We start from the raw sequence: 16,051 nt of genomic DNA on the forward strand, positions 1-16,051 counted from the left end.
CAACCGGAGACTGCACACACTGTTGTTTTAACGGGCTTGTTTTGCTCTTTTTGTAATATCTGGCAACCCGTCAGTTCAGAAGTGACAAGAAGGAGAGCAGCAATATGAAAACCAAACCGCAGCTACTGTTAGTGTTGTTAGTGTTGACTGTCAGTGTAGTTTAAATTCACCTTATAACAGTGCGTCGAACACCGCGCGCTCCCTCTCAGTGCATGTGCACGCGCGCGTCTTTTACATCAACAAAATGCGATGCGAAGTTGTAATCACGGATCGAATCAAAGGAAGATTTTATCAACTGGTTCAGTAGGCAATTGTTTGGAGTTAAAAAATATATAACTCGCGCTGCATATTTAGTGATTTTGCCTCAGAAACAGGATTGTACATTCGTTTTAACAAGCAGGATGTTCATTCATGCTGAATGCGATTTTCATGTTTAAAAAGTAACTATACATAAGAGAAGGAAAGATGCGGATAACTATACATTATTTAAGGTTATTTCTCATAATGATATTGATATAGCCTATGAAATGTTGTTATCAAGTAACTTCATGCTTTCCCCGTTGCGAACGTGCACTCCTCTAAACTGTAGCCTGGGTGCTGCTGCTCTGCTCAAGTTGACGGCTGCCTTTCCCCCCGAACATATCACGTTAACAACAACCCTTTAGAAAACGTAATTCCTTTGTGGATCCTCTTGATCTGCTTTCTCCATGTTTCTTTGACAAATCTCAGCATCAGTCTCACGCGCGCTGCACTGGAGTTAACCACGCCCCCTTATTTGCATTTCGCGGTATACACGGAATAAAAAAATCTGTTACGACTAACGTTTTCTATCGCGGTAACGATATACTGTATATCACCATATCGCCCAGCCCGTTTTGAGTATTTGCATTGCTTATAATAGTAAGTAGCTGTGTTACTTACGAGTTGAAGCACTCCAACGTCATATTCCACTCCGAGAAAAAGAGAAATTCTGTCACAATGCAAATATTTTCTATTTTATTTGTAATTCTCATTATTCCAAATGATGACTGTTCTCAATGATGACCTTTTTGTTAGTGTTGTTTGAAATAATAAAACAAATCTTCCTTTCTTAATCCAGCAAACTCCTGTTCACATTTCCTGGATGGGCATCTGCTGTAACTGTTCTTCAACAGGTTGGTCTCATTACTTTCTTTCTTATTATTCTTTACCCTGTGCACGTTTAAAACTACACCTATTCATAGTTGACTAATTCAAAAACAGAATCCACAAACATGGTAGAGTCGAGTAATTGACTGATATTAAAAGAGATATACGCACTGAATATCTGTAACCTTTGCACAAAACTATCAAAGATGAGAAAATACTCTAAAAGTTGTTGCGCCCGCAGACAGGGATGTTTTCATACCCTTTCCAGCAATTAAAAAATATATGACAGGGCTAGCCTGGTTAAAACCAGACCAGTTATTCTCTGGCAAAGCTTCATAGACCAGTCATTTCCAAAGGGGCGTCACCAACGGACATAGCTCAAATGCCTCTGGGCACAATTGGATAGACCTAAAACCAATCTAGAGCGATGAAGGAGATGACGTATGCAGAGCAAAGTTCATCTGTTATAGAACAACTTTAATAAACTAGCAGACACTGGTTAGCTACTTGCTCTACGTTAATTTAAAATGAACAGCAAGACAACTAGAAGTAAATATGCTTTCCAGTAAATATATCACACACAGTAAACAAAACCTGCGGTGAGACGTACATGCTCGGGCAGATTCGGCTTGAAGTCGTTCATCCTCAGACACGGCGCTGCGCGCACTGTAATAAAAAAAGCCATGCACATATCCAAGCGAAATAGGGTCTTGCGCACCCAACGCGTCATTTTTGTGCTATAAACAAGTATAAACAAGGCTTTACTCCGTGTCAGCGCGCGCTTTGATCGGTAAAGGTGCACAGACCTCACCCGAATCATATCCAGCAGTAGCAGCCTCCAACTCCTAACTAACTCCTCCTCCGTTTCCCTTATAAGCTAAAATTAGTAATTAAACAATCTCTATGATAAAAAAGATTTGTGAAAAAAAATTATAACATGGTTTTGGCAGTTACAAAGTTCTAATGACGGTGTTCAACTATAACCGTTCCACAGCGGCATCCATCTTTGTAAATGTACAAAATCTGCTTCACCATTGCTGTGCAGTCGTCATCGTGTAAAGCCCGCCCCAACGTTTCTGATTGTTTCTGTGATTTCAAAGGATTAGAATTGGGCTTGAATGAGCTCTTTGCCAGACTAAGTTGCAGAGCAAATCTAAATTTACCCGAAGTTGTCTGGGTTTTCCCAGGCTATTGGTGCCTTCCTCCTGGGGAAGTTTCTTACATACGAGGTGGGAAGTCGTGTTTACGATGGCAGTGCTTTCAAGTCACTTTTGTCGGAGTAAGATGGTGGAGTACTTTCTCTTAGGGTGTATTCACACCTGCCTTGTTTGGTTCGATTGAATCGAACTCTAGTTCGTTTGCCCCCTTGGTGCGGACCTTTTGGGCAGGTGTGAATACAGCAATCGAACTCGGGTGCGGACCAAACAACCGAACCGAGACCCAGCTGAAGAGGTGGTCTCGGTACGGTTCCAAACGAACTCTGGTACGGTTCGTTTACGGTGTGAACATGAACCGACCCAATTGCAAGAAAGCACTGCGTCGAAAGAGAATATTGCGCGTCTTTCTGCGCGTCGTGTGTGAATGTCTAATCGCGCAAAGATCCAAAAAAAATATCATTTGCGGTTCATAAAGCATTTGCAGTTCACCACCTTTTGGTGGTGGTTGAAGAGTTTCCCCCTTAAAGCGAGTGCCGAGAAAAATTCTATATAAATGTAATGAATTATTATTATTATTATTAATGTAAGGATAGTTACAATACAAGGATGATGATGCGTTAATTTACGTTAAACTGGACAAACTTAATCGCAGGCGTTAACATTGACCGCACTTGTTAGTACACAATAAGAATCTCATTATTTGAATGAGTGAACATAGCCCCTCTCTATGAATGAAAACTTTATACCTTCTCCGTCTTCTGTGCAGTGCCACTTGTAACGCAAAGTTGAGATGTTGCCCAGAGATAAAAAAAACAGAAGGTGGTCGAATGAAAAGATGCACGAGAGACGAGAGTTGTCGTATTTCCCCGTGTTTATAGAGCCACTCAAACGTTACACTCGTCGTCTTCTCAAAATCCGAATTACAACTTCGTATAGATGACATTGTATCATATGATACTCATTAGTTTCTTCTAGGGATGCACCGAAATGAAAATTCTTGGCCGAAATCGAAAACCGAAAAAGAGGAAACCAAGGCCGAAAACCGATAACCGAAACACCGAAAGAATTATTAGTATCATTGCATTTATGGCTATGACTGTGTACAAACTTTACTAAAATCAAGGCATTGCAATTGCATATTAATATCACATTTTCAAAGAATAAATCAATTACAAATTATGCAAATATTTATTTAGCACAATGCACAGTATAAAATAAAATTCTAACTAAAATGTTTAACTTGACCCCACTCATGTGTACACTAAATAATAATCTACTGGCCTGCAGAAAGGTTTTAAAATGAAACGTTCTCTCAAAAACAAAGCCGAGCGCAAACTTCTCATCAAACCAGGACCCAGTTTGCATGTCTAAATTAGTTACATTTTAAAAATATGGCATACAATAGCATAAAAAGCCTTTTTAAATGAACAATAGTCCGTGTTTAATAGAAATGTACATGAAACTTGATGAAACATGTTTAGTGAATGTATTTAAATATTTAAGAGAGCATTAATTTAGTTCTATACATACATATACATAGTTCCCAAACCCATATACATATTTTTTGTAATGTCACAAGTAATAATCTCAGGGTTTACTGGATTTTACATGATTATTTTTGTATTGGTGGTGGAATAGCCTACTAAAAAATAAGCACTGTCATGCGTTTATCTTTCTTCTTCTCACCGATTCCTGATGGTTAGAGGACAGTTACTTGAGTCGTCCCCTGTCGTTTCAAGGAATAGTAAAACGGAGAGCGCTCCAAGTATAAACGCCTCGACCGTTTGGAGCGGTGCGCGCGCTGTCTGTGGAGACTCGCGCTGCCTTGTTTACTTTCGCCTGCCTCCGCAGCGCGAGTCTCCACAGACAGCGCGCGCACCGCCCTTGACCCGCTCGCAACTTGAATCGTCGTCATGGCGGCGCGCGTTGTTTAGAGCAGATATAGGTGGATAAACAAGGCTTCCGTCTCCTCGCGGGTTCAGATACACTGAAATGCGTCCGCACCGCAGACATGTTGCTTCAGACAAGCACGTGCAGGTCGCGGTTTCTGTTTGCGTCATCACAACATTTCGGCCGTATTGTTTCGTGATAAAAGTCTTTCGGCCGAAAACCGAAAATGCACTTTTGGGCCATTTTCGGCCGAAAGTTTTCGGCGGCCGAATATTCGGTGCATCCCTAGTTTCTTCATATTGCGTTTGTACAGAATTAACACAAAATTAGTAAAAGAACAAATATTGCAGTATGAAATATATGGAAATATCTCCATGCTGAGCCTTTTTTGCACTTCCTGATTTCCCTTGAGAATCCTTGTCCAATGAATGGACGACCTTAGCACACGTGTGGTTTGGTTTACAAATTTTGGTTCACTTGCAAAAAGAGCAGTGTGAAAGCGAACCGTACCAAAAAAAAATAAATAATAATTTATTTGGTCCGGACCAAAGCAAGTGAACTATCGGACTTTCCTGGTGTGAATACACCCTTAATTAATTACACAAAAATACCGTAAGGTTCTTCAACTCTTGTTCTAGAAAATGAAGAACAAAGAAATGTGCATTGGATGAACTTTGTATTTAATTTTTTTTTTATTTATGAAGCCACTGCCAACTTTATATGCTTTAAACTGCAACGTTACATGTTGCACTGTTATATTATAAAGCCATCATGCAGGCAATTTGCTTAACTGCACTGTAAATAAGAAAACCTTGACAATATCACTGCATAATATTAAAGTATTGTGGTATTCCGCCATGTTTGACACGCTCACAACACGGAACAATTGGAGCTTAGAAAAAATTCGACGTTTAAAGTATTTTCAAACAAAACGGAGGCTAGATAGACCCTTCCTCCTCCTCATCTGCACTGACCCCCCAAACCCCACCCCCAGGGCCTTCTTGGCAGTTATTGGCTGGAACAGTTTGTTATGTTTCGTGGAGCGGGTTGCCACAGTTTGTTTTTGTTGCCATTTGTGGAGCCTGCATAGACCTCATTTTTTTACAGTGTGTTTAGGGAACAGACAGCTAGCGGATAGTGTGGAAATGTTTGCTGTATGTGACAAAAAAAAAGTTTGGCCCTAAAAAACATGTGACATCGCTTAGAGCTCCTTTTAAAAAAAACATTTTTTTTGCAAAGGATACAAAAATGTGGAAGTATAATCTGTAGTTTTCATGAAAGCAGTGGAGCTGTCAAAATTCTGCTGAATGATGTGTTTTTTTTCATTTACATTACATTTACAGACATAATAACAATACAAAGCAGGTTGAAAATTGGCAAAGTTACACTTGAACCTGTTATGTACATGATGAGAAAGAATAAAAAGAGCTAAAAATCGAAATCAACACTGCCTAAATGATAACATGTGAAGAGCTGCCTTTCAACACATTGACCTCTCAGATATTACTAATGAAGAAAAGTGGACTCACTGGATGTGTACAAGACAACATTTATAGAATGCATTGAGGAGGAGGCCAAATTACACTGGCCATGTGATACTGACATAATTACCTTAGTTCCCAGGACATCCACAAGATGGATGAAAATGTGGATGCTGTAAAATGAGGGGAACGATGTAATCGCATGATAGGATGGCTGAAATTAAGTGTTTCAAAAATGTCAAAAAATTTTTTTATTTTGTAACACCTAAACAGTTATTTGGCGCCTAAAATTGATTTCTTTGTGTGATGTCTAGTGTGTAATGTGTTCTGTCGAAATGAATCTTTTTAGACTACAGCTGTGGATGTTGTGGGTGTGGGTTTAGCATCTGGCCAGATCATCATTCACAATATCAGATTTGATGAAACACTGATGAAGTTTCAACAAGACTGGGGTCCAGTTACAGCTTTATCCTTCAGGACAGGTAATGTTATTGCCTAGGCCTCACAAAGTGAATACTATACTTTTCCAATTAAATTCTACTTACTTTGTCCTTGCCATGCAGATGGGCATCCAATAATGGCATCTGGCAGTCCTATTGGACACATAGGGCTGTGGGATTTAGAGGAGAAGAAATTAGTCTGTCAAATGCGAGATGCTCATACAACAGCCATTGCCGGCCTCACATTTCTTCAAAATGAACCCCTCCTCATCACTAACGGAGCAGACAATGCCATACGGGTTTGTGTTTGCTCTGGCTTGTTTTTCATATTGTAAATTATTCAGATGTGACGGTAGAATTTGAATGTGTGTTATGCCAGTAAACAATGGTATGTGTGACGTAGGTGTGGATTTTTGACGTTTCCGGAGGAGACGGCCGTCTTCTAAGACATCGGATTGGTCACAGCGCCCCACCAACAAAGATTCGACACCATGACCAGAGTGGCTCTCAGATTCTTAGCGCAGGTACCGTAATAAGCAGTACATTATAAATGTATAAAGGCGTATAAGCGCAGATAAATGTATTTAAGCATAATGATCTTAATATTTTTACTTCTCATAATAGGCCAAGATGGTACTTTGCAGTCATTTTCAACTGTTCATGAAAAGTTCAACAAGAGTTTGGGGCACGGTAATATTTACTTGCCATTTTCTTGTTAGTGCATGTAAAGGTAATGGGTCTCATTCATGAAACACGAGCAGAACGAATTTGTGTGTAAAGTGGTCCTGGCGTAAATTTTCGGATTCATTAAAATGTTCGTATTTTCCAAATGTTAGTTGGTACGCGAGAAATCTACACCTGCTCCCAGCCACGCGTAAATGGTGCGCTTAACATTCGAGCGTTTTGCTCATTAATAAGGCTGCATTTTAATTTACCTTAATCAGGTACATATTCACACAGCATTTTGAAAAAATATTATATAGTAATTACATATGGTTTTTCTTTGTACTTTTATTATGATAGCCAGTAATAGCAGATCTGGTGATCGATGGCGGTCCTTCTCCAGTTTGAATACGATTTTTTCCGAAGTGAACTAATTAGTTTTTTTCTGTCAAGCTTAATGTCGAACCATGTTCTTTTCACTTCTGGGACTGTTCGATTAACATGAAACTCCATTAACTGCATCTGTAATATGCTGCCAAGCTTCCTTTTTTTAGGACCCAATACGCCACTATGTACGCTTCAAAATAAAATGTGGCGTTTTGAATGACTTCTGATAACTTCAATTTCTGCATCTTTTGAAATCTTTCTTTTTCATTCGCATTCATGTTATTATATGCCTATATATAGATGTCTGTGGGATATAATGGGCAGGATTTATAGTAATTGAGAATGAACGTGCACGCGCATCCCATTTACGACTGGTTGGAATTCATTAACACACACACACATTTCACGATCACATCTGACGTTTACGAAGTATTTGTGAATAAGGAGAAGAGTTTTCGGGAAGGTCTCTTTACGCGCAAATCACTCTCATATTGTATATTTACGAATGTTTCATGATTGAGACCCAATGTGTGATGCATTTATGACTTGCAGTCCAAACAGATTTGCATAAAATAATTAGATTTGTACGTTTTCTGAAGTGTTTTTTAATGCTTTGCTTGGGTGTTCTTGAAATTGAGTATTTTTATACTTTTTATGTTTAATTCAGTTTGTTCAGATTATTCATAATAGCGAGGCTTACCTTGTTTCCAAACATGTTTTTTAAATACCCTTAAGCCTTAGTTTCCCATCATTCAAACTATCAAGTAAATTATTTGCTAAACTACTTATTACAGCTTGTCCCACCTTCAAATTCACACCATCTGTCGTTATATCTGTCAGTTAAACAAACAACACTCTGTTTTAAAACAGTCTTAACAAGGTCAGCCTAAAATTGCCTTCCCTCCCATTAAATTAGTAAAAAGTATTCTTTTAAGTATTACCTTAACGCTTAATTATGGGCTTGTTACGTTAAAAAGACAATTGATGTCATTTTGGTTTGCTTCAAGTAGTATCTATTCTGTAAAATACTTTTTTTTTTTTAACCAACAGGCACCCTCAACAAAACAAAAGCTAAAAAAAAAGGTGTGAGGAACGACACTGAAAAACTTCCAGCCATCACAACTTTTGCCTCAGGTGATGATGATTTAATTTTTAGAATACCAGTTATAATGTATGTTTTTAAAATGATTAGATGAAAATTCTGTCATCAATTACTCACCTTCATGTCATTTGTTCATCTTTGGAACACACTTGAAGATATTTTTAAAATTCTCTTACCTTTATTTTTGTTCATTCATTTGAAAGTCCACACAACCAACGTTTTCAAGCTTCAATCAAAAAAAAACAAAGACATTTGTATAAGTAATCCTTATGAATCAAGTGATTCACTTTATATGATGAACAGATTTAATTTAGGCTTTAATTCGCATATAAATATTGATCAAAACACATGCATAGAGCACATCAAATGTGGCAAACGGAAGCTCAATCATGCATGCTTGAAGTGAGAACAAACCCCATAGTTTCCCACGAGTCATGCATGCATTTTTGGACTTTCTAAAAATATTGAACTTATAAAAATATCTTCATTTGTTTTCAGCTGTGCACTTTTACCAGGAGGGACAATTATGTTCATAGCAGAATAATAATGGGTTTGCTTATTGTATTCAGGGGCTACATGCAATGCACAGTTTAAATAACTTATTTAAGAGGTAATTGGTAAATATTACAATGAATGTCTTATTGGTTTGGAGCGACATGACGGTGTGTAAACGATGACCGATTTTTAATTTAAACTCTGTTCCTCTCTCTATATCCAAAACAGTGTTAGAATTACCTTACAAAATAACTCATCACATCTAAAATATTGAAAGCCATAACTGTGTGTTATGCTGCTGATGTTATTTTGTTTAGAAACGGCTCGTCAGAGTGACTGGGATGGCATTATTGCATGCCACCGTGGTTTCCTTATGACTACGACGTGGAATTACCAGAAAGGTTCAATGGGTGCTCACAGGTTGCAGCCTGAACGCCTTAACAGGGACCTTATCGTCAATGCCCATGCAACCGTAAGTGTGTAGATGTGAGGTATATGTTTACATGATCATTTAGCTATGTAACAAATGACTACAAATCAGATTTGGTCATATGTTGTCCAGGCTGTGGATATCACCTCCTGCGGGAACTTTGCAGTGGTTGCACTATCTTCAGGACACATTGATGTGTACAACATGCAGTCTGGTTTTCATCAAGGATATTACGGAGAGGACAAGGGTGAGTTAACCCCATCCTGAACATCAGGGGCAAAATACGTGTCAATTTCAGTCTGATCTCAAGAGCATTTTTGTGTGTTTGTTTGTGTGCAGCTCATACAGGGCCCGTGCGTGGGGTCGCTGTGGATGCGCTGAACCAATTGACTGTTAGTGTGGGAGCAGATTGCCTTCTGAATATCTGGAAGTTTAAATCTAAGGAGCTGTTGCATACACACAGCCTGCCAGCCACCCCTGCCTTATCTCAGCTTCACAGGGACAGGTATTAAAGATGTTAAAAATTAGCGTAAGAGATTTCTGAGAAACGCTGTTGATATTTAAAATCCCCACAACAAACACTCCCTTGCCCAAAAAGATCAAACCGCTATCTTGATAGCTCCGCCCCCAAATTCAGGAACACACCATGCAACACCGGCACCTCCCCCCTAATGAGAGTATACGCCTCTTACTGCTTATTGGCTACAAGTGTGTTTTGATGCTCAGTCCGATCCATTTTAAACAGTGTTTTTCGGAAATCGCTTACTGCACTTTTAATGCATAATTAATTATGCATTGTTTTAAAAACACTTTTTATGGTACAGAAGATTTGACCCTCAACTCAAGATTTGCGGTTGGGACTTGAATCTGCGAGCGGAGCATTGTTTTGGTAATTACGTGAGAGGGGCTTCAGCTCAGCTCTTCAGTGAGGATGAATATGATGTTTTGAGACATACCCTACGGCGTACCTGTTAGGGCTTTCGTGGTTATTAAATATAACCATCTGATCGTGGTTATTTGATTTAATTGTGATTATTTCAGACAACCAGGATTATTGTGCTCTTTTAGAAGACACATGGGGGAGATGTATACCAAGAGTTTTCGGTGATTTAACAACGGATGATCCTCAGGCTACAGCAAGGATAGTTTTTAACACTGATTTCTTTCGAAGTTTTCTTTTTAAACCCTAAAATAAATCTTCTTTTCTACAGCTGTCTGTAAAAGTGTAATGCAACTCTCCTGTTTTGCCACTGGTTTTTCACACTTCAGATTTGAAAAAGACTCTTGACATGGATGTGTCAAATTAGAAAAGTTGGATTGTAGAATGTGGGAGTAGGGGAGGCAACAACAAATTAAACAGACCTAACACACTCATTATACAGAAAAATGAATATTAAAATATGAGCAGAGAAAAAAACAACAACAACTGAGGGGCAAATTGAAAACAACAAAATCCCAATAATCTTATTATTAGATAAGAATAATAAAATATTCTAATTATTAATAATATTATTAGATTTTATTATTTCATTGTTTGAGCACTACAATCCATGAAGAAATGACATGCATCAGTTCAGCAAAGAAAGAATAAATGCTTTTAATAAATTACTTTTTGGACATTATTTGAATATTACATAAATTATACATTGTCTTCTGTGGATCAGAATAATTAGAGTAATTTTGCCTAACGTTTAGAGACCTAACGTTGGTTCGAGTCTCTCTACCGGCAGGAAATGTTGGTAGGGGGAGTGAATGAACAGCGTTCTCTCTTCCACTCTCATTGCACACAACTGAGGTGCCTTTGAAAAAAGCACCTAACTCCCAATCACTTCTTGGACGCTGCAGCAAAAAATGTCTGACTGCTCCGGGTGTGTGTGCACTTGGTTGGGGGAAATGCAGAGTACAAATTCTGAGTAATGGGACCAAAGTCACTTTCGCTTTTCACTTTCATTGCGTTCATAATCAGATGTTCCGTTGAACATGTGCCAAAATAAAAGGGAAAGTGAGATGTGAAGGCCAAGTTTTGTAACCCATACTCGAATGGGTTAAATGTAGAGGAGAAATTCCAAGTTAGTGTACAAACATTTGGGGTAGTGAACACACACCTGGAACAGTGGGCAGCCATTTTTGCTGTGGTGCTTTGAGAGCGACTGGGGGTTAGGTGCCTTGCTCAAGGGCACCTCAGTCATTTTCAGCCACCTTTGAGACTTGATCCCGCAACCTTTGGGTTACCAGTCTGACTCGAACCATTAGGCCACGATTGCCACATAATGACCGAACATTATGGCCAGTCGCACATGAAGTATCATTGATCTTCTAACAAGCCCACATATAAAGCTCTGGGTAAATTAGATTTTAAGCAAACAATCAGTTCCTCTTTGTGCCAGATTGTTAAGGAAAAGAGAATGCTTCAGATTGTCTCTGAAATGGCAAGGTTTGTGGGTTGATCCCGGTCAGCAGTGGTGAGAATGTAGCAACAGTGGTCTGAGGGACAAATCACAAACCAGACTCAAGACTCATCAATGCATGAGGGCAACAAAGGCTATCTTGTCTGGTCCAAGCCCACAGAAGGTCTACTGTTACAGGCAAAATTGTATGACCAATAACAGACCAATTAGAGTACCTATGATGTCCCTTGTCCACCGCTGAAAGCATCTACAATGGGTGTAGTGTTGAGTGTTGGAACTGGACCTTGGAGCAGTGGAAGAAGGTTTCCTTGTCCGATGAGTCCTGTTTTTTTTTTTTTTTTTTTTCATCATGTGGGCAGTCGATACGTGTGTGCCATATCCCTGGGGGAGTGATGTCACTAAAATGCACTGTGAAACTAGCCTGGATGCCAGCCGGACTCAGCACTGCCCACAACATTTGAGGATGGGAAGTTCGGTCTGGACTTGATCCGTTGTGAAGCAAGTATGGCCGAACCAAAGCTGTTCGGACCAATCAAATTGTCAGGACAGGCTTTATACTATGATGGACAGATGTGCTACAGTAATGTAACGAGGACTGTCAATCTTCCTCTGTAATACTATTTGAATTCCATTCCTTATTTTATGTAATATTCAAATAATATTCGAATATTAAATGCTCAAATTTATCCTATTATTAATATTTACGACATTACATGTTCCTATGGATCGTCAATGCCACTATAGCCTGTGGTTGTTGTTACACGTTCGGTCCACTAGAGGTGCATCTAACATTACTACAATGTTACTACTGGGCTGTTTACACCTGGCCACTTCATGCGTTTTCTCAGATTGGATAGCTATCTGATTTATCAAAACGATTCCATTTACACCTGGTCACATAAATGTGTTTTTGCAAAACAGATATAAATCCGATCTTCAATTGCCGCGCTATATACAGATTTAATGAAGTGCACGTCCCCGAAAGCAACAGATATGAGCTGCATTTTATTGATCATCAGCTAATTTCAAAATCAGCAAAGACAGCAATAAGGGAGAGCGACAACAGCCCTGGTAAGATCATTTCATTTCTTTACTTTTAATGAAGATAGTAGTGTTAAGCATCTGCGACTTACTTTCACTTTGATTTGCGATAGATTGCGGCGCGTTGGCTTGATGAATAGTGGCTCAGAACTGAGGTGATGTGATCGTCATATCGGAAGCATCGGAAGTTCCGGGAGTCTCCCGAATATTGATAGCGTCTCCCTGATGGCCGCAAATTAGTTAAAATCTCCCGGAATCCGCGCATGACATACATAGCGCGCGGCGCGTGCATGGCAGAGAGGAAATGAACGAGACCTTGCGAATGTGCCACGCGAAAGCTTGTCCCTGGCTCTCCTATTGTTAATAAGAAAGCAATCTAAGGGGCAGTGTACACCTGGTCACTTCGGAAGTATATATATATATATATATATAGAGCTTTCGTTAGAACTCATGTCTCACAGCCATAAAGCTCTACAGATAGACAAGTTGCATTAAAGAGCTGAGTCCTGAATTCCATCGATGGCTTAGTAAGCAGATTCTTTAACTTGGTAAAGGCCACCCATGCAAGAGATTTTTGACGTCTTTCTCCATCGATATGATGTAAGAACCAAGATACTTGAATTCGTTTATGATTTTAACATCCTTTCCGTTTATTAGTAGATGTTCATTGTCAGTGGAAGCAGTCATTTGCACTTGGACAGTCTTCTCCTCATTTAATTCTAGCCCGACTGTGCCAGCTTTTTGTTGTAGTTTGGTGAGCTGTTGTTTTGCCCTAGTAGGATCATTTTCCAGGAGTGAAATATCATCTGCAAATGCTAAATCGTTAAGTTTGCTTTCTGCTCTATATTCCTTGGCTATGGCTGTACCACGTTGGGGTCTCGTATTACTCCTGTGTGGAGGACCTTTTTGTGTAAGGTATCCGAAGCTTCCAGCAGATAGCCTTGGCCTATTGCTATGATGAATAAAAACGGAGCTAGAACGTCACCCTGCAATACTCCAGTTGTGACAGCAAATGGCTCTGAAAGCTGGCCCTCCAAGTATACCTGGCTCACCGATGCATCGTACAAGACTTGGATAGCATCAACGATCTTTTGAGGAATGCCATAGTGTCGCAAGATTGCAAACATCATAGGTCTATCTATCGAATCAAATGCCTTCTTGAAATCAACGAACGTGATGTAGGGGTGTGCGATATGACGATTTTTAATCGTGGACGATTAAAATGTCTCCACGATCTGCTTTTGAAGAAATATCGTAGTATCGTGTTACAGTGCATTCTATCAGTTCAGTTCTGGCACCTCCGTCTCTCAACTGTACAACGCGACGTAGCCTACACATGATCACACGTTAAGGAATAGGTATGGGACACCGCAATTCACAAAAGTTAATTATTTGCATAAGCCTTGCCAGTTAAACATTTAATTCACGCGCTGATGCGCTGTTCTAACGTGCGCTTTCCTGACCGCATACCCCCCGACGCTCACATGCACTAGAAGTCTGTCAAACAGCGCCTGAATACTGGACTAAGTTATCTCTCGAGTCTTATTAAGCTAATACTGTTAAATACACACAATGTTTACATAAACAAGCTATGTCTAAAGTGAAAGCAAACATTTGAGAGAATATCTGGTGTAATATGCGTCTATATTAAACGCGTCGCGTGCTGGTCTAAAAGCAACAGGAATATATAGTAGCCTACTGCCGCTTGATCTTAAAGGGATAGTTCACAAAAAAAAAAAAAAAAAAAATCCGTCATTATTTACTCACTCTAATGTTGTTCCAAACCTGTATTAATTTCTTTCTTGTGCTGAACACAAAAGACAATTTTTTTTAATGTGGGTAACCAAACACTTGCTGGTCCCCATTAACTTCCAGGAGAGAACCTATAAAAAAAACTATAAGGAGACCAGCAACTGTTCGGTTACCCACATTATTCAAAATAACTTTTATTTTCAACAGAAGAAAGAAACTTATTCGGGTTTAAAACATCTTGAGAGAGTAAATTAAGACAATTTGAATTTTTGAGGGAACTATCCCTTTAGTGTTAATAAAACAAACAAAAAAACACAAGGAGAAAATCACTCACTGACTGAGAACTTTAATATATCTTTAATAAGAATCAATAATTTATTCAGTGAAGTCTATGTAGTGTTTTAATTTCATATTTGTTCATTTAATTACTACAATGCTACTGCTAAATACACCTACTGCATCTGAAAAAATAAAGCACTATTTATTTAATATGAATATTAATTTGTGTAATGTTTATCTTGTCTTATTTTTTTAATAACAAAGAAAATAATGACAAAGATTTTTATCTTTGCCACTGGCCTAAATGTGTGGCTTTCTTTTTTCTTTTGTTACCTAAGGCTGTGTTTTTAACATAGGGACATTAGTTTGGCTGTAATGAACAGCCATTTGCAAAATATTAAAACCAACTTGAAAAAGAATCGTGATAAAAAATCGTGATCGTGATTTTCCTAAAAAAATCGTGATATGATATTTTTCCATATCGCCCACCCCTAACGTGATGTGCAACGGTAGTAGTTGTGCTCTTGCTGCTTCAATGACTCTTCTTCAATGTGGATCTGCTGTGCGCAGCTGCGCCCGCTCCTGAAACCTGCCTGGTTGTTTCTGAGGAGCTTATCGATTGGTTTCCTGATGCAGTTAAGGACAATGCGATTGTATGTTTTTGCTGCGATGGACAGCAGACTGATTCCTCTGAAGTTGTTCATCAGCTGTAGATTGCCCTTCTTGGGCATCTAAACCATCTTTCCATCTAAACCTGTATATCTCTTAGTAATGAATGTTTTATGGGCAGTACGATAACCATATTCATCCACACAGTCTGGCAGAGCCGAAGCACAACCAAAACAATGCTCTTTCACAAAATGCTAGTAGTATTTTTTTAACCCCTAGATGTTAAAAAATGTTAAGTTGTTTTTTAACCCCTAGATGGCTACAAGTTACATAGTGTACCTTTAATAATAAACATAATGAGTGCTATTGTTGTTTTCATTATATTATTATATATTGAAATACCTTTTTTGTCATAGAGCCCTAGTTTGGATGACAGTGATGTTGATTTATGCTTGATCTCTCCAAACAGCGGGATGCTTGCTATCGCGCTGGATAATTTTTCAGTTCACATTCTGGACATGGAAACTAGGAGGATTGTTCGCAAATTCTCTGGAAATCGTGGGCAGATAAACGACATGGTGAGCTTCAACTTCATAATTCAAAATTGACAAGTCTTTGGCCATTCTCAAGCATTATTTTATATATACTAGTGTTGTCACGGTACCAAAATTTCAGTATTCGGTACCAATACCAGTAAAAATTCACGGTTCTCGGTACCAATTTCGGTACCAAAGCTTAGTTTAAATTTACATATATTTAAGTGTTTATCACGGTTACAAGTATGGAAAC

The 16,051-nt window shown here is 38.8% G+C and overlaps 1 protein-coding gene across 1 annotated transcript in view; it reads left to right on the top strand.

The window, feature by feature from the left end:
- The window catches only part of wdr36 (WD repeat domain 36), a 31,591-nt gene that overhangs the window by 3,876 nt on the left and 11,664 nt on the right, over positions 1-16,051 (top strand). The window contains exons 6-15 of the mRNA XM_039662363.2: positions 1,100-1,154; positions 6,006-6,138; positions 6,220-6,395; positions 6,500-6,620; positions 6,721-6,786; positions 8,197-8,280; positions 9,061-9,215; positions 9,306-9,420; positions 9,513-9,678; positions 15,732-15,840. Of these exons, the coding sequence (XP_039518297.2) occupies positions 1,100-1,154; positions 6,006-6,138; positions 6,220-6,395; positions 6,500-6,620; positions 6,721-6,786; positions 8,197-8,280; positions 9,061-9,215; positions 9,306-9,420; positions 9,513-9,678; positions 15,732-15,840 (1,180 nt within the window). The remainder of the gene's footprint in view (positions 1-1,099; positions 1,155-6,005; positions 6,139-6,219; positions 6,396-6,499; positions 6,621-6,720; positions 6,787-8,196; positions 8,281-9,060; positions 9,216-9,305; positions 9,421-9,512; positions 9,679-15,731; positions 15,841-16,051) is intronic.

This window comes from Pimephales promelas, chromosome 4, assembly GCF_988280905.1.
Source record: "Pimephales promelas chromosome 4, fPimPro1.hap1.1, whole genome shotgun sequence".
NCBI lineage: Eukaryota > Metazoa > Chordata > Actinopteri > Cypriniformes > Leuciscidae > Pimephales > Pimephales promelas.